General features: G+C 38.8%; 1 protein-coding gene and 1 long non-coding RNA gene across 11 annotated transcripts in view; one reads left to right on the plus strand and one right to left on the minus strand.

The window, feature by feature from the left end:
* Positions 1-142: 142 nt before the first annotated feature.
* Positions 143-8,226, minus strand: LOC111250333 (uncharacterized). 4 transcript variants are annotated; one of them, XR_015326943.1, is made up of 4 exons: positions 8,088-8,226; positions 7,302-7,477; positions 6,465-6,738; positions 143-485 (listed from the first exon to the last, which is right to left on the minus strand). It is a non-coding gene; the product is annotated as an uncharacterized LOC111250333 (long non-coding RNA). The 4 variants fall into 4 exon arrangements; XR_002673306.2 differs by having other exon boundaries at positions 6,397-6,738; XR_015326942.1 differs by having other exon boundaries at positions 3,855-6,738.
* ACC (acetyl-CoA carboxylase) overlaps positions 4,885-19,041 on the plus strand; it is a 35,116-nt gene continuing 20,959 nt past the window's right edge. For 3 of the 7 annotated variants that reach the window (XM_022805394.2, XM_022805397.2, XM_022805396.2), the window contains exons 1-2: positions 8,789-8,928; positions 13,199-13,547. In XM_022805394.2, the coding sequence (XP_022661129.1) occupies positions 8,859-8,928; positions 13,199-13,547 (419 nt within the window). In that variant the 5' untranslated portion in view covers positions 8,789-8,858. Of the gene's footprint in view, positions 5,019-8,788; positions 8,929-9,926; positions 9,973-13,198; positions 13,548-19,041 lie in introns of those variants that run through there. The other 4 variants (XM_022805400.2, XM_022805399.2, XM_022805398.2 and 1 more) reach the window with 4 other exon arrangements.

The raw sequence follows: 19,041 nt of genomic DNA on the forward strand, positions 1-19,041 counted from the left end.
GATCGCAACCACTACATAATCTGTTGTCCATCAATTGATCACGGATCACAAATAGATTCTTTTTAAAATATTTGTTCATGGATGGAACGTTACACTCTTGATAAAACTACAAACCAATGAAATTACTACACTTATGAATCTGTTCAAAAGAAAAAAAAAAAGATTTTATTTCGAGTGCCTGTATTGGCTGTGTGAGCAGGGGCCTATGTTCCGTGTGCATCTATGCAAAGCCACCAGTATGTAGCAGATACTTCGTCTACTACATTATTCAAATGAACATGTGGCCATTTTTGCTACATGATTATTTATAGTGTTGTTAGAAACTAAGCAACGCATTGTTTCGTTGTAGAGATATGAAACATATCCTAAACTAATTAGCGTTTTTGGTATCGATACACGAAAACCACTTCTCGTGACCACATCTCTTGTATAGTATAGGTGCATGGGGCAAAAAATACGTTCATTGTGTAGGCCGGTGAAGCACACTGAAAATAAGACATAGAGAGTAATGTTTTAGATTAAAATGGGACAATTTTAGCTACCTCGTGTGTAACATACATTAGAGTCCAGGCAGGCTAAGTGGTCAACACAGAACCGAAACATCCTTTACATTAAATAATTTGTTATGGAATTTATCGTTACTTCATATGCGAAGCAACAAAGCGAACTACTATATCATTTATAGCAACCTACAGTGTACCGCAGATGCGCTCTGCTTATTTCGAATAAAAAATATATAAATTAGTAAATATATATTAATATGATTATTATTATTAAATATATACACTTTTATGATTCCCTCAGTAAAACGCTTGAAGTTGTCGACTTTTACGAGTATAAGTTAAATATAAACAAAAGAGGAAATTATTTTTCGTAGAGGCAGTGCGGAGCATTGAACAGCTTTAATTAATAAGTGAGATGACCTCAGATGATAGCTGACAGCAGCCAGCTGATTCGCTCTCCCACTGTTGGTTCTGACCTTTTTTCGAGTTCTGGCTAGAGACTAGCTCAAGGCGACAATTCCATCGCTTATGTTTGACTGATAGCGCGTTGTCTAACGCACGCATTTATTTGGCTCGACGTTTCATTAGCGTTTCCAGAAAATCTCTTGCTTGAGTTTTTCCAGCAAGCATGGAACGAATCGAGCCATATGTTGTAATGATCTTTGTAGGTTGTGACAACTTTCCGCAATAGATGTAGACAGATTGTACTAACTGAGCCTAAAAATTCATTATTACATTGAGTAACTATAATGAGTTGAGCTGACAATTGTAGTCTACTGTCTTAGAGCAACATATGTACGAACTACCTGTAAACGATCTTTGGACAGTGAATACTTCGCTGTAGTATTCAAATAATTACAGTAACAGGGTTTAACTGGCTATGAACACGATGATTTAAAATGTTTTATCAAGCCTAGAAGCTTTATCTAAAATAAGTGGCGCTTCGAGTTTAATTGAAATGAGATACAAATATAGGCGAGAGTGAGTTGCATCGTGCATAATCGTTACACCAGGCCCACGAAAATTCACGTCAGGATGGTTTCAAGTAAAAAGCCCTACGAAACGGAAGTCGAATTATGTTGCTCGCTATCGTCACATCTCTATAATGCTTAGATCTACAAGTACGTAAAGCGGGCGATCCGTACGAAGTAAGCAGTGAATCATCTGCTAAACTGCCTTTCGGTCGTATTCAACAAAGGTTAGCCTGGCTCAGTTACATTGCCGACCACGACCAACATTTACGGTTACCACGACTAATACGCGGTACGAATTTAGCTGTGGACGAAAAGTCAGTGAACGATTTTTTATATCAGCTTTTGCTCCATTTTGTATTAATAAACAAGCTATTTCTAGCGCAGTCTAAATTTAACCGTCGAACGGCCCTTCTACGGAACAGGATTGAACATAGAGCAGACACAAGTCAACTCAGTGAACTGTCTTCATAGAAATCATTTTGTCATTCGATGATAATGGACTGCAGACCTGTGATCACAATAAATCGCAGGCTGAAAGTCTGCGATATATTGTTAGGTAAAATATATTGTCTGCCTTGAGTCTGAAACGGTGGGTGAATAGAAGAAATAAACGAAATTATGATGGATACAGTCTGATCGAGGTAATTTCACTATTTGCACACTGCTTAAAAAATAGAAAGACCAAATTTTATTACGGTAATATCTGTAAGCTGAACAGCAGTAAGGATCACGTTGGACAAGTAATATTTAGTTCATAATGGGGTACTACTTTAAAATTAAGCGCCACACAGCTTCTTTAATAACTAAAATTTGACATGCGAAAAAAGGAAGAAAAATTCAAGCAGATCAACAGCGCCTTACAGCTACTACGGCCGATGGTCAGTAATAATTCGTGTGACGACAGTCTGGCAACAAACGGATGTGAAATCTAAAAATGATCACGATCCGGTCTGAAGCAGAATTATAGAGCGAAACTTACGCTCAGGCGATACTTGTGTGTGACGATGCCTGATCGTTTTCGATAATTTCTACACATACGGATGACGACAGCAGTTCGTCCTTACTATCGCGTTTTTACCATCCAGAAGCTTCGGGCTGGTGCCCCTTGATGGCGAAGAAGCGACACTTTTCATAGGTCTGAGTCGTTCGTATAACTGCACGACGAACATGGTAAACATTTACGGTTTAAGAAAACTTACTTTTATATTGATCCCATTTCAAATGAACAAGTTATATGTTGTAAGGGGCGCTATGAAATAGGCAAAAAACACTGTACTATAACTTATTTATCGTAGTTTTAACACCCAATTTTCTTTTCAAACTATTGAAAGCAAAGGTTGGGCTAGCTAAGCTAGCATAAAGAACCGGTCGATGCAGTTAAATTTAGGCTCACATGAGTGAATGCGTGATAAAATTACTGGTCGTAACGGCACATTTTCAAACGTACGACGTAACTTCAGGATATCGTTCAAGAAACTCAGGATTTTCAGCGTATGTCTTACCCCTATCGGTTATTCAAAAACAGCGCTGTATTATAAAATTAATTGCAACTTACTAAAATACAAATTTACCTAATCTAACAAGCGATTAATACTACTTGGCTCGGTCAAATTATTCATTTTCTATCTAATAATGAGCAAACAATACGTTCACTACGATCAGCTGTGCTATATAAGCACGTTAAATTTTCATAGTTTTCATCCAAACACCTACGATCTATCCTATACCGCTTATCCATTCTCGGACATTTGATTAGATCATTCTATTGATCCAAGGTAATATTTTAAGGATATTTTGCAACTTTTAGAAATTAGATTCTTACCTCCCCTACACACAAATTTTTTGCTCAGTGGTACTAGAATTGTGGAAAGTTTTGCTCTTTGTGCTAAAAGGAAGTAATTTTTCGTTGGATGACGTGAATGAAACTTGCCAAATTTTCCTGTCCCCTTTCCACACAGCCATTTTTCGTGGACACGACAGACTAATAGACATTGTGCGGTAAGCAATAAGCTTAAACAGACTTAAACTGTACCCAAGAAAAGTGAATCGTGAACGATGGCGGAGTGGTCGTGCATCTCTATAAGATGATGGCTACCAACGACTTCCGTCTTATCGCGCCTTTTTTCTTTCTTAATATATATGTCCCACAGCCTGACCTTTGGTTCCGTCCACCGATCTTCTCTATTTCCATGTCTCTGTTTTACGTAACAGACTTGCGCTATAGAGCAACTTGATATCTCCATATGCTTGTGAGCGCGATCTTATTTATATTCGCGTAGACTAATTGCTGTCTTACGCTGAAAACGTCCCTAATCAAACGATTTTTTCCATGTCAAAAAAGGGAGGCATAGGAAAAAAGAAAAAAGTCTAGTACCACCTCAGGAAACACATGTCCATGATTATCGTAGATACCGGCCAGCTGGGGTTTATTCTGGCTGTCCAGCAAACCAACTTGTTGGTTCATCAGGGTTAATCCCTCGTGCGTTTTTGTTTTAACGTCGCAGTGTCACTTCCTCAGCGCTCACTCCCTCTTCCCAGCTATGCCTACAAACACCGTAGCGTAATTGTTGCCCGCGACGTTTCAAGTCTGACTTGACACCAGCGATATCCGTACAACACCGGATGTTCTGATACCTTCGTTCCGAGGCGGAAAAAATTCGCCAGCTGATATGACGAGATAGGCCTGGCGAATGAGCATTTTGGCGAGAGACTGAATCGCATTGGCAAGACAGCCCTTACCTCACTGCCATGATGCGGATAGACGCAACCACCTTCGAATGCTTGCGACGCTCGCCCCAGCGCAACGCGTCGATTCGGACGGATCGAACAGAATCGGATCCTTGGAGGCACACACACAACGGAGAGAAGTGTATACGTACGCAGACATAGAGCGAAAAGCTCAGCACGCTGGCATTCATCAGAGCGCTTTTTACGCGCATGAACGACTTTGCTAGTGCACATTCGGAGCTACTGCGTTTTCGACGTTTTTCTGTGCTTGATTGCTGCCACCTTTAACGGAGGTCAACACAGTGGCATCAGCTCTAAAAGCGGAAACAGTGACAGTAATATTATATATTCAAACTAAGTGAGCCGGTACTAAAGTTAGTTGAATGAGCAGAGAACAAACCATTGAAAAACTGCAACATCAGCTGGCAAGTTTGAGTACTTAGTTCGATTCGATACAGACTGAAGAGCGGTAGATATGAAACGACTGTTTGTAATTTGTCCATTCTTTTACCGGCCGGAAGAGGAATAATTGCCTTGGAAACCTCGATCCCACGCTAAAGTTCACCGAGATCTATCGCTACTGCTACAGTGTCAAACCATAAATCGAAATTTTGTCTCTACATCGGCTTATGTATTCTCAGCATAAAACTGTAACTGTACCCAATATCGGCGTTCTAATTGGATTTTCGAAGATTTGGCAAAGTGAGTCCTTTGTGGGCATCGTTGTGTAAGGTGGTGACGAGAACAATTGGGTCAGAAACTACCAATCGGCGCAACAGGGCCGTAGATGAAGACGGCACTTGCATTAACAGAGGTACGACAAGAAAAACAAGTGTCTCTTTAAATATCCTATAATAGTACTAGTATAGTACATGCAATTGCGCGTAATACAGTTCGCTAACGATATGCAGATACGAGGCTAAGATTAAAAGCAAACGAAATTCGAAGGGACAACTTAATTTTCGCTTCAAGTGCCCAAAACTTATTGGCAAAGTTATTTGCAATAAAAATGTTAGCAAAAAAAAAGAGCATTTACGCTCATTACAGCAACAAAATATGTAGAAGTAATCAGCTTTGTCTTATCATTCATTTTTCTAAGAGCGAAGTGAAGTCTATCAAGAAATCTTTTGAAGGACGACAATTATTGCTATTAAAGTTAAATATCAGGCTTCCTAACGATCCACGTGTTTGCACAATTTTATGCGAATGAAACAATCCATCATTTAGCCACTTAACAAGCGTAAGCCATCGTGCTATCCTCCTCATTCGCCAAGGCAGAGCTTAAACCTCTTACCCCAAAAAAATTAAGTTTGATTCAGCTCATGTTATGTCATTATGTCGTAATAAAAAGAGCGGAATAATACAAGGGGCAGCCACAGCAAAGCATGCGACTTAAGTAAAGCTAAAAAAACTATAATTGCATAGCTATGGATCAAGTACAAACAGGAATGTTTCACAAAATTAGTACACTCTTCCTTGAACTAACACTCGTCTGACGACACAACACAACGATTCCTTAGGAAGTCATCGGCTGACGTTGAGCGAATAGCAATCATTAGTTTAATGATCATTTAATGTGAAATTAGATTACCTTGAAAACCGACAAAGCATCGAGCCTTTATAAAATCAAAATGTAGAAGGTCAAAGTCTTAAAGCCGTGTAGTTATTTTTTTTTTAGCATTCTGTGTACAATTTGGATAGACGCGAGAAAAAACTTAAGCATTCTGGCGTTATTTCCATTATGTTTTGATAAATTAGTTGTAGATTAATATATTTTAATTTACTTTATGGAACTCCTCTAAATTAGGTAACTTTTAGTTTAGATCTAGAGAGTCACTAATCTCACCATAAAACGTCTACGTGAAGACGGTTGTTTCCTGTTAGATTGCAAACATGATGATTCAAGCATGATTCTCGATTTCAAATGCTTTCTGACAAATATCTGATAATTATCCATCAGACACGACGAACGTCATACCAAAAAACACTTTTACGTCAAGTAGGATTCATACTAGGGTAGCATTCAAGACCTATTAAGTTGGTTTGAAGAACACTGCATTTGTCACATTTTTTGGCCAATTGTAAGTTGAAATTGCCATATATTTTGAGTCTTTAGTTAAATTAGAAAAAAAATTTTAAAAAACAATTGTAATTTTCTATGTTAAGCAAACTGTATCTAGTGCAAAACATACATCAGTCTTTGGAGCATATGCTTTGTTTAGCCTCGATTTGGGTTATCCCACATATAATACAAAAATACCCGCTTGTTGTTGCTTCAAGGACCGGTCAATGGGGGACTTGCTGGACTCTTCTAGGCCTTCTTCAACAGGCCCAAATGGTAGCAAAGTAATTTTGTTCATTGTCGATTATCCCAGTACAGCTACTTCCACCACAACTGCACTATTAAAAACCGCCACTTCGGCTATAGGTTAACCTATAGTCGTTGCTTTATAAAGCTGTTGAGATGGGTGAAGTCATCAACAGTTCAGAGTTAAAGGCATCCGTCGTTCTCGGTTACGTTCAAAACGCTGACCCTGTAATATTCACGGACAACATGGATGCAGACCTATTTACTATCTATTATAGATTTTGAGCAGAATATTATAGAAATGTAGAACTTCTGACGCCCCCCACCTCCAACCATAGTCATTGGTTAGCGTATTCCACGCCAACACTAACTTCTATGTAATAATAATTAAATATGACTTGAGGACATCATGGCCGGTAAGCGTAACGCACTTCTTTCTATGGACATATATTCGCGAATTTTTAATTAACAACGATACCTTGGTTATTATTTAATAAGCTCTTTTTCCTATAAATTAAAAGTATGCTCTTTACTTGCAAGACGGTCTTTTCTCGTAATTGTTTCATGTTAAAGGAAATAATTTACAACTAGAGGTTCAATCGTGCTACACATGAGCAAATCAGCTAAAAAGTCATTAAGATTATTCATCATAATAACATATGGTTTAGTGCTGTATGTCTGTTATTAACGTATCGATAAACGTGCGTATCTCCTTAATAACAAGAACGAGCTCACCATTATATTACAAGTGTTGCTCCGTTTTTAGAAAGATTAGTGATCACTGCTCACCTATGCAATTAGGCGACTTGCAATATGCTTAATAGACACTATGAAATGCTTCTTTGTAACAGCTTAAATCTCATACGCTCGGTCGGGACTACCAGGCCTATAAGTAGACTGATTTGGTAAGAGTCATACAAAACGCTTTAACCATTTCGCGATTACTTTGCCGCAGGCTGAAAGTTCTTATGAAAGAATACAAACATTAAAAAAATTAAGTTGGCTTAATTGAGAGAACTTTCGCATGTACAATCGTTTCATAACTATTATTAACGAAAGAGCAACCAGAAGAAGCGTTGGCTCGCGAATAAACAACAAAAACAACTCATACGCTCCGGAAGTGACCATAGTCAGATATATAAAATATGGACATAGAAAATTTGCTACGACACTATCCTATTATTAGTTCTCCGCTTCGGCATGACAAGTAGATACAAAAAATATATCTTGAAGTTTTACACAACCAATGTGACTATTTTCACAACTTGCTGAGTTTATTTAGATGTGCCCATTCTTCCTTCATGCACATTTTTGATATTTTTATTTCTCTTTACACGCTTATCGTTTCTGGAAACGAAGCCGAGCTCTGTAATAACAATTATTGCCATTCGACGGCAGAAATTCGTCTAAAACCGCTATCGTCCTGTAAGACGCATTGCTTCAATGCCTGAACTGAAAAGAGAATTAATATGAAAATAAATTTACTCTAGCTCAGTCTAATATCATATAGTATTGATATACGGTAATCGCCATGGACAAAACACGCTCCTTTCTCGCAAGGCGATCTCTTCTTACAATTCATTGACATTGTGAGAATTCACGAAACTGCTGCACCGCCGGAGAACCAAACAGACAACACAGATCATGATCATCATCACCGCGATCAGCGACATTCCTTTCATCTGCTAGCAACGACAAAACAGAAGGTTCCGGCCCATGTCAGCTGACGTTGCCACACATTGCCATTGGTTCGTTTATGACAGAGGCAGCCGAACGAAGATGCGAAATAGACAATGCAACTAGTCGTATACAGTGGTTTCCTGTAGCCATCTCGTCTGTGTTGTTTTGGTTTCGGCCAGTTGGGTGGGAAAGGGAAATCCTTCATCGGCAACAGCCGTATCGGTGACTCGCTCTGTTGGATGAATGATCGGTCTCTAACGATCGGTGGTACGATCGTGCAGCTAACGCTACAGCTGCTACTCCCGTTCGCATGATACCGCCTACTATATTCAGCATTCATACCTATATATGCTATGCATAAAATAAATACACGGTCCAATGGTGACCTTTCGGCTAATTTAATGTTCCACTAAAGTGGCAATTCACACGCACGCAGCACCAGTTGTCGCTCACCAAGATACCCAATTCCTAGCCGTGCGTGCTTCTCACTGGATGTTTATATCTGTCCCTAAATGTGTAACAAGAAATAGATATCTGAAATTATTTTGCACATCTACGATGACCATGAGCTAACTCTCAGGTCCGGCAGTAGTTAGTCTCAGAGTGTTGGCGCACAGACCATAGAGTTTTAGTCGGCAGTGATTAGTACAACAAAATAACGACAAGATGTGGACAAATTCACGAAGTCGCCGAAACAAGGGTCGCAATCGAAAGAGTGGCGGACAGCGTTCGAAAGGTGGGTCTCAACTATATCTGACAAGCGTCGCTTAAGGTTTGACAGGTCCTACTCATCTGTTACAGGTGTTAGGCATGGCAGCAGAATTTAGGCGCGCTTGCTTCTTGTAACCTATTACCAGTAGTAGTAGCAGTGGTGGTGATGGTTCTTTTTGTCTGGTGGGTACTCCTCGCCACTTTGTGCCTGGCCCTCGGAAAGGTGGGAATTGACGTGCGCATATTGGTCATAAATTAGCGGTCCGATTGAAATGCAGTTGATGCTGACAATGATTGACTCACGAAAAGACAATGGAAATGATTGTTTCGACGCGGCCGCTTACGTAGTCTGCTGTGTTACTATAATAGAAACTAGTAGTGGTTATAGACTGTAGGTATTCACTGAGAGTGGGCCCATAGTTGTCCTTGTGGCAATGAGAATTCGATTAGAAGTAAGTTGACCTGGCTTTTCATGATGGTTAAGGCACTGGGCTGTGAAGGCTTGGAAAAGATAATGGGCTAAGGCGAATCGATTCAATTAATGATTTCTGTGCTAACTTTGTCGTATACAATTCACTGAACACAAACAGTATTTGTTGTAATGTCGACCCCCTCAGGTCTAATTGCTTTGGCGTGTCGGAGCGGTCTAAGGTTTTCCCAACCGAGACGATATGACAGACTAATCCCTAGCTCTGGCAATATACAGTATGATGTTTAGGTGTCTACATTGCTCAGCAAATATAGACTAAATCAGCAAGACAATGTTCCTTGTACTTTGTATCTTGTATAACTTTTAAGTTTATTATTTTCACTGTGGTGGCAGAACGAAAAAGCGAGAAGCTTGCTCTAGGCTCAACTGTAAAAAAAAATCTGTATGACTGTTCGGTCTTAGTCATCAGCATCACCATCAGAGTCATAAAGTAAATACACGTTTGACAGTAAGTCTGGTTGCTTTTGACCGGACTAGCGAGTTTATTATATAAAGCAAGATCTCTTGAGGCTGTACGCGTGCCATCACTAAGTATAGACAGCTATTGAATGGATACAGAGACGGAAGTGAAGCACTGGGGTACGTGTGTGTATGGTTTATATTCAGAATTTACCAAGCTACGGACGAGTCTCTTTTCGACGGACGAGAATCAGTCTGTTTTTTTTGCGGATATAGTTATTTGATATGATTTTGGTTAGCATTTTGTGTTTAGGTGGCATGCGAAATAATATCACATAAATCCGCAAGCTGCGTCTCGTCAAGTCACAGGGTGTTAGCAATGTCCCAAAGCAGCGGTAGAGAAGTGGTAATGGTGTATAGATACATAATTGCTCAGTGCTATAAAAGCATAATAATGGATCACTTCTTCTTGTCTGTGTGTCGAAATGTTTTTTCCTAGAAAATATTTGTGGCCCGAATAGTCAAGGAGCTTACCCGAAAAGAGCTGCCTAGTAACTTTATAACGTTACTATACTACATACCTAGCCGACTATTGCATCTGCAGCTGTCCATGCCTGACATCTGTGGCTTGATTAGTTTCGAAAACAATTATCCTATAATCCACTTGTCCATTACGATTAGGCTTATTTAAAAATCTCGAGGAAAATTTGTCATGTAACAGGTTTTCCTCGAGGAAGGACGTTCATAAGACAAGTTTACCCGCATGTATCTCGCTACTGCAGATACTAAACATCGCTTTAAAAGATACCTGACAAAGGGATAAACACAGGCGACTATTTAAAGACAATTTATGGAGAATTTTGATGAGTTTTAAAATAAAGCAATTTCAGTGAGAATAATTAATCATGTCATTGTATGGCGTCGCTTTTGATGAGTTACAAAGTACTCCCTCTTTCCATATGTATGTAAACAATGCGGCTGTAACTCAGTTATATTAATGGTTTAGTTTCTTGTGCATTAATACAAGGGTTACTGCTGTTTTGAATTCATGATTTGCCACACTGTGTATGTAATTTATATTTTTACCCGGTCGATTGGTCTGTCTGAAAGCTGGATGCTGTGCCCTAACTTGGGCAAACTGTGTTGACTTTTGTTGAGGCATGGCTAAAATAAAAGTGCCTAAACAATAAACTATTTTTATAACAACAACAATCACTTTGAGAAAAAGTAGGTCTATTCTGAAACTAAATGTAAAAAATATCCATATCGAAATAATATAGGGGTATTGTACGGTTATATTTATTATATATTAGCTAAAGTTAGTATTTAATCCTAAACTGATCAATGTGTCCTCCAGCTCTGATTTCTAATTTCATCTTGAAACGCTTATAAATTAAATCCTGAAACGCTGCATATTTTCAAAGGTTTAAATTTTACCTAGTTTTTACATAGGCACAGCTATCACTTTATTCTTGCCTTCAAATGAAAGCAAACGTGGTATCTCCAATAATATCATCAACTTATTGAATACCATATGCTAGATGTTCAGGTATTTACTTGGAGATCGGGTCTCGCAGGTGAGAAGAAGTTGAAGAATAAATATATTCAACTGTGAAAATCAAGCTAAAAATTCGCTCCTGAAATCTTGACCGAAAAATTATACCTTGCTAATTTTGTAATTAGATGTTTGGTAATGGTACGTCTACTCGGACTGGCTCACATTATTGGAATCTATGTATCCAAGAATATGATCTTGTATACGGCCCAGCACCATAAGAAAAACTAAGCAGAACCAGGCGAGTTAATATTGCGTAAATATTCCTGTTGAGAAGGCCATTCAAAATGACCAGATACTGCAGATATTTTGCAAAAATGTTCGTGTTGAACCATGTGTGACCTTGTTTGTATATAAGTTACCATGAGGCGTGCTCAACTCTCTTTAGTTCGGTGTTTTTTTTTCTATATTTTCTGCAAATTTTTATACTTCAAGGGTTGTCTCATATCGTATAATTTTTTCGTCTTTCCTTGCCATTTACAGTAAGAGCCTTTTTTCCTTGAAGTGGATTATGGTTGTTTTGAATACGACGTTTCGTTTGCTGATATTTTTTAAACGATCAGTTTTTAGACGATTCTGTATTTAGTGGAGCACTCATCTAATGAAACGGGCTTTCACCCTCGTATGATTTATCTTGCCATAACTGTAACACAGCGATAAATCAATATTCGATATATCAAGAATCAAATAAAATTAGAAAATAAAGTAGATACATGTCCAACGATTATCGAATATTTTCAATGCATGCGTTGGTTTTTTTTTTTACTAATTCGGGCCTTCGCTTATTACAATGAGTTTGCCAGCGGAGTCATACTATAAGTCCAGTGAATGAGCTCCTCAAAAAACGCAACTCGGAACAGCATATGTCGCTTTGTGAGGGTTTTATTGATTCGACACAATCATAATGTGGACGGAGTTTGTGGCCGTCTTTTTGGTCTGACAAGTCACGCAGAATGCCAAATCTGGTATGCATTAAAGGCAAGTGTTGGTGTCAGAAGATGCTTGCTATAATCAGGGTTTTCTTTCGTTGTTAGACTCCAGCTTGACGAGCGTTTAAAGCTAACATCATTTAAGCATCTACAACTGTGAATATCGAAGGTCCAGTAAGTAAATATACCTTTCTATAGGGACAAAGCTTTGATTTCTGTTATAATATTGTAATTGATGTGGATTATATAAAGGTGTATTGAATACAACACACAGTTTAGTGTAAAGGTTGCTGTTGTCCGAAACAAGTCATTCGTTGGCTCAGTTCATCGTCTAGATCTTAAGCAGCTAAGCGAATGGCAATTATTCGTGATCAGATCATTTGGCAAAGGTAAAATAAATTACCAATCTAAGTCTGAGACACTATCATCGATGTTGTGATCCTTGCATTGATGTTACCGATTCGTGTTAAACATTTTGCCCAGGAAGACGTGTAACTGATATACGTTTATGCAGGGGATATTATTTGGCAAAATTAATCCATCTAACTCTCCTACTAATTATAGTACTTACTCGAGAAGTAATAACTCAGGAATAATAATCAAATGTATCCGAAAGCGTCAAATGACATGCTCTTGCATCAGCTTAGATGTAGGTGTAATGTAAGGAGCCGATCGAAGTATGTATACGTTTCCACTAATCAAAAAAATTAATCGCCATTTGTCCCGAATAGATTAAGTTCATGATGCTAGTGTCTGATTCCTCCGTTTCTATCATTTTCGTGTATCTTCGATGCAGATATAAGTTTCAAACGAACAGAAACATGCTTTTTTTTCAGAACGAGCCCTAGAATGAAAAACACAAATGGAAACAGACAGTTCAACAAATAGCTAAGTCGTATTTTCTCGGCGCGTATTTTAACAGGTACCTGCATTGGCTATTCTGGCTCTTCTGCAGGAAGCTCAGACCTTGATGGGCGCGACCCTATGACTGGTCATCCTGAGGAGACATCTGACGAACTTCTCGCTGAACAAACTGATTCCGCTGTCGAAACGAGTGGCGTCAACGTTGGTCAACCAACGAGCGTAACAACACTGATCAGCTCTATCAGAGAGGACGTCAGATTGAGCGGCGGCACCTTGGGCGCTAACGCCGACAGGATGATGTCGTCCGGAAGAGAGGAGAATGATCCCGTCGAAGTAGGAAGTCCTGTTAAGGTTGTAATCGACTCTTACGATGAGATGAGCGAAAAAATTCATCGGTTAAATGTTAGGTGAGTCTGTAAGTTAACGATGTAACAGAGTATGGAAAAGTTAGGTGTCTCTGTGAATGAAATATTTCTGTGTGATATTGCAGGTGTTAGCCTAATTCGTAATAATTAGTAGTAGAAAATATGGTAAGTGGATGAAATATGATGAGATCAATCAGTTAGCTAATTCTGTTTAGCAGTTCGTGCGATAATGTGTCAAGGTGGCTCTAAAAGGTCACTATTTGTAAGCCTTCAGATACTTAAATACTGGAAAGGTGAGGTCTTAAATGAAGCTTATGATTTAAGGGCTTCGATTACTATAAGGAGATTTTGAGAAATCACATGACCTTTTTCTATACGACGCTTGTATGAGGAGCAGCAATTGCCTAGTTTGACTGTGTTGTTAGTGACACTATGCCGTTAGGTAGCGCAAGTAAACTTACGATAGAAAAAACCAGCACTACTCTAGATAATGTCAAATTTACGCATTGGCAAGTAAATTTGAACTTCAATTCATACGTGTATTTCGAACCTAACAGCAGGTCAGTTGTGCCATTACCCGTGTCTTTTAATTCGTTTCTGGGATGGACCGCACGTTATTAAAGAAATAATAATTAGCAACAATTAGGAGAATAAGAGTTAAACCTAATGTGAAATACTGGAATTAGACAATAGTGGCGGCACTCCGGCAGGCTTGCATGCGCGGCTGGTTTTGTTCAGATAATGTTAAATTTATATCGCGGCCCTGATCACCACTTGTTCGTCACAATGAGATAGACTGAATTATTATGTTCCAGAATTGCAATGACTTGTTGGTGGTAATCTAAGATGAATAGATTACTACGTTGTTTAAGATTTAGAGGAAATCTAATCAAAAGAGCACAACAACTTTTTTTTTCAAACTACACGGGTTCGCAGTTCTTTTACCGATATGTAGCAAATCACCAATAATGTTTCTCGAAACTTACAAGATACCTTGAAGGTAACAAAATATAGGTTCTGACCCATGATTAGTACTCGGGTATATAATCGCATTTCTTTGCATTTATTCCTTAGTAAAACAAAAGAAACTTTATGCAAATCTTAGGGCAGGCTGCCAATAAATTTCTGGTTGCTATGCACTTATCAGCTACCTTTTTCTTGGAAATGCATAAGAAATGTCAATATTGTAAGTGATTCAACCGCTGTGAAAGTCATTACGTACTGCTCGTAGCTTTTTTTCTTTTTCTTTTTTTTTTTTTTTTTTTTTTTTAATAAAAAGGCGGCTTTTTTTAATGATTTCAGCAATTTTCTTTATCGATTATTTACTTTTCGTAGCTTTTTTGGGATGGTGAGCATCGTATTTCTGTTTCATTAGTATGGGTCTGATGCGCTTATTATTAATGGGCGAAATAGTAACATTTCGTTCTGTGCATTTATCCAATTTTAGTTTTTTTTTCTGAACTTTTCTTTATTTGTGTGCATCTATCCAAATGCATCCATCCAATGCGTTGAACCCTAAAAGGAACTCTAGGAAAATATTTGTCAATAACCTAATTCGATTTCAACAAAAATTGGCATTTACGTTGAAAACATTGTGAAACACAGGTGGTTTTAGGAACTCCAGCGGGTCGTCTTCACATGGTTCTCCAAGAAGGTTGAACACTACGTTCTGGAAGACGATAGGTCGTTAAGTTATTATGTGCAAAAAATGCTATAAAGGGCTGCCTTGTAACGTTGAGTCAATTCCAAGTACGCAGTATAGCGATGAGTCGTTTAGGATGTGTTAACAATTCAATGTAATTCGTTTGTTATGATATTTTCCACATGATTGAGTTTTTGCAAGAACGCGCTAAGTTGAGGTGTTACATGGGTAGAGCGAAAGATGATTTTAAAACAACACAATATATTCTTGGGTATTGTAGGGCATCTGTATGACACCGCTAACATTTAAAATTGTCTTCTTACCTACTCGTACGAGAGAATCCAATTAAAATTTCAGCTGGTAGACGGTTAACTAAAATTAAGTGTTTGTCTGTTTTAAGCATTAAGACATCGATTCAAAGTTGCCGCAAAAATAATATATATTTGCATTGTAGCCTCTGGTACCTACCAATAACATGCTGTCTGAGTGCACTGCACGACGGCTACTGTCGTATTATGATTCAGTGCAATCATGTACATCTCTTCGATTCTTATTAAGTGTTATTATTATTATTATTCTTAAGTAACGTAGCAAGGCCCAACTTGAAAGCGTTGAGTCCAATATTAGCCTTACTATTTGTAATACATTTTATTAATTTAGCACTATACATAAACAGGGAGTTGACGTGATCGAGATAACATTTATCACGTCGGTGCTTCTAAATACATAAGTACCCCTTTGAGTTTTTAAAAACATGAACATATCTGAAAATATATTGAGAAATCTGCCAATTTTTTAAAAATATATCTGTAGTTTCGACATGAATAGAGGAACATAGAAGCGTTGCTATTGGATCGTCAGTATGGTATTAGCTTTGCAATGGCCATCACCAGCAGGAACGCCAGCTTGTCAGCCTCTGCTCAGCATCACTTCGTATTATCGGCCGACCACTTTCCGTCTTTTTGTGACCGCTCTCAACTCGCTGCCCTCTAAAGTGATCATCAGCCTATATGGTCTGTTTGACATGCAATTTTTTAACCAGCAACAGTATCACAGGTGATTTCTCAATGCGCGATGGCGACGGTAGCGAAGGCGCTAGTGGCGGCATAAGTGGCCGGCTTGCGGCACCCGTAGCAGTTGTTGTTGTTTTTAAAGCCCTTTCCTTGCGTGACTGCCTGACTCTGCTCCGCGCCATTGCTCCGTAAACAACGTGCAGGAGCATCGTCAAATTATCAGCTGCCTCGTCGATTGCGCGCAAAAGACAATTGCTGTAAGCAACTGATCCCTTGTAGGGACACTGTAGGCCGTAGACTTTCTGCAGTTTGTACATGGCCGGCGTCTCGTGGCATGATCTTTAAGAAACACACACACACACATACGCTCCCACACATACACGATGGACAAACACACTGAGAGATACACAAATACGTCAGTGTACACGCCACTCGTCGTCCATGGACACGCATCCGCTGCGGCTGCTATCGTTGTAGGTGGTGGCACGAGGTGAGAGGAAGAAAGCCAAGATAGAAAAATTTCGCTGTGATTTGACGGGCTGCAGAAGAATGCCGCAGGTGAACTAGCAAAAAAAAAATGGGCGAAAAGTCTGGACTAATTTTGCGACAACTTTGGATTTCGCTACCAGACTAAATCTTCGTTGCATTTGGCGCATTTTCTACAGCCGCAGCAGTGCCTTTGTCTTACAAGAAAGTATATAGTGGAGAGATGGCGATACAAACAACGAGGGGGGATACCACTGATTGGCTGCTTAGTTAAAACTAGTATGACCCAGTGGTAAAAGAAGAACGAGTTAAACTTCTTAGTAAGGTAGCAAGACTATCGGGCAGCCAGTTAACTTGGCGTTACGAGAGTTTCTTTGTGGAAGAGTAGGACACTCATAATACTGGTAATGGTAGCGCTGATGCTGCTGTGCTAGGGTTACAACTAGGAACGGGCTCAAGCAGAGTGATAACAGGGTCGGCATTTGTTAGAGGTGATCATAATACCTTTGCGCACACAGAGAAACGAGTCATATGACGTTGGTTGGAGCGGCCGTGATGGTGATAGTCGTAATGGCTTACTGATAATGCTGTACCTCCGATTGCTGGCAGCAACTGTGACAAGTACTCAGGTCGAGTCAGATACGAGATCAGCCAGATAGTCCTTCTCTTGATCTTTTGCCCTTTCTTTCGTTTGCTCGTGCTGTCTATACGGATACTATTTTTAATTCTTACTACTTTGACGAGATATACTGGCGTGGTAATAGGTAGGTGGGAGTGGAGATAGCGGCCAAGAAAAAGAGCGCTTCGTTTGTATCAAGAAAATCTTTCTGACTGTTCGATAAAACATTGGCGATAACAGAAAGACAAATCACAACACCATGTGATATATTAGAGAGAGATGATGGACAAGGACGACACAGATGAAAATACTAGATGACATCTCTCTGCGACAATTGTCGTGAGGTCACTTATGGGAGATCGATTTGAACGAAGATTAGCATACTTCAGGGTGAAAGTGAATAATGCATGATTAATATTTACTAGACACTTATTTTGCAAATTGATAGATTAGCTATAAGTATTCAGTTGAGCGATTGATACATTTAGTATTAAGAGCTTAAGTTTTGACAATTTGGACATGATTATTCTATGGTGGCTTGAAAATCGTGCTTAGTTTTTCAACATGCAATAAGTTGATTGTAGCTTAAAACAAATTGATTAGTTTAGAAAATTAATATAAAAATAATTCAGACGTTTTTAGCGATTTAAAATAAACCGAATGATATAAAAACCAGTTCGATATTTTTCCGTTTTCCAGAAGAACCGCTGGTTTGTTCAGAAGTTTATGGCAATTGAACACAACAAGTGTTTTACTTTATCTATTTTATTAGTTTACCATACGTTATATGTTTTATCTTGTAGCGATACTGTACGAACGGTACAATTGTCGGACATTTTGTTGCTATTGCTATGTTATCCGTTAGATACAATAAGTTGCTGCGCAAGCGTCGCGACGGTGTAGACGACATTAACATGTTATAGCTCGCTTTCGACTTGGCATTTCTATGATGTAATTTTGGAGTGTCTGAGACCTGTTAGCAGGCCGTGCGACCGAAACGTTACATTCAAATGTAGAACCGGATCTTCAATAGGGAACGCCTTTCCTAAAAAATATGATCTTATAACAACATATTTTGATAGATTTGCGTGATATTAAGGTCTAGGTATGGCAAGGTGGACCGCACTAACCTGTAACTCTTAGGCTTTTTGTGACTTTTCGAAAGCAACGAATTTGAAGAAGATCTAGACATTGCTTGAAATATTTCTTATTCGGGCGCATGTAACGCTAGTTCTATAAAGCGATTCCTGGAAACGTGTCGTCCGTTTAACCCCCTATTACGTTATGCAAACACAGCGCGTCTTTAGATCAAATGTCAGAATCTCTAATTTCATCTTTTTGTATTATTCCATGGTAGAAATTGGTGTTTTTGCTCAGAAAAGTGGAAGTTCGCCACTGAAAACGTTTACTATATTTACTTTTACTGGGTCTTTTAACCAGTTTTTAGCTGGAACCGGTATGACATTTTTACTATGTAAGTCGGGTATTTAAATCCGAAGTTGTGCCTAAGATTGTGTTCAAACAAGTATAGAATTAAACAATTTTTTACATGTGCTAAATATGTCATTCTTAACTGTCATGTTCATTCAACACAACAATCATTTACCGCAATTACATTTTAAGTTCGGGACTTCAACGACTCGGAAAGTGTTCTTCCTTTAAGTAACTTTTTACTAGTGACCGTGCGTGAAGCTGTATTCAACTCATGGTATAATACGCTATATGCGAAGATTTTCAGGTTAAAATTTTGGGCTGGTAGGACGCCAAGAGTTTCGA

The sequence above is a fragment of the Varroa destructor genome, unplaced genomic scaffold, assembly GCF_002443255.2.
Source record: "Varroa destructor unplaced genomic scaffold, Vdes_3.0 BEIS01000004.1, whole genome shotgun sequence".
Taxonomy (NCBI): Eukaryota; Metazoa; Arthropoda; class Arachnida; order Mesostigmata; family Varroidae; genus Varroa; species Varroa destructor.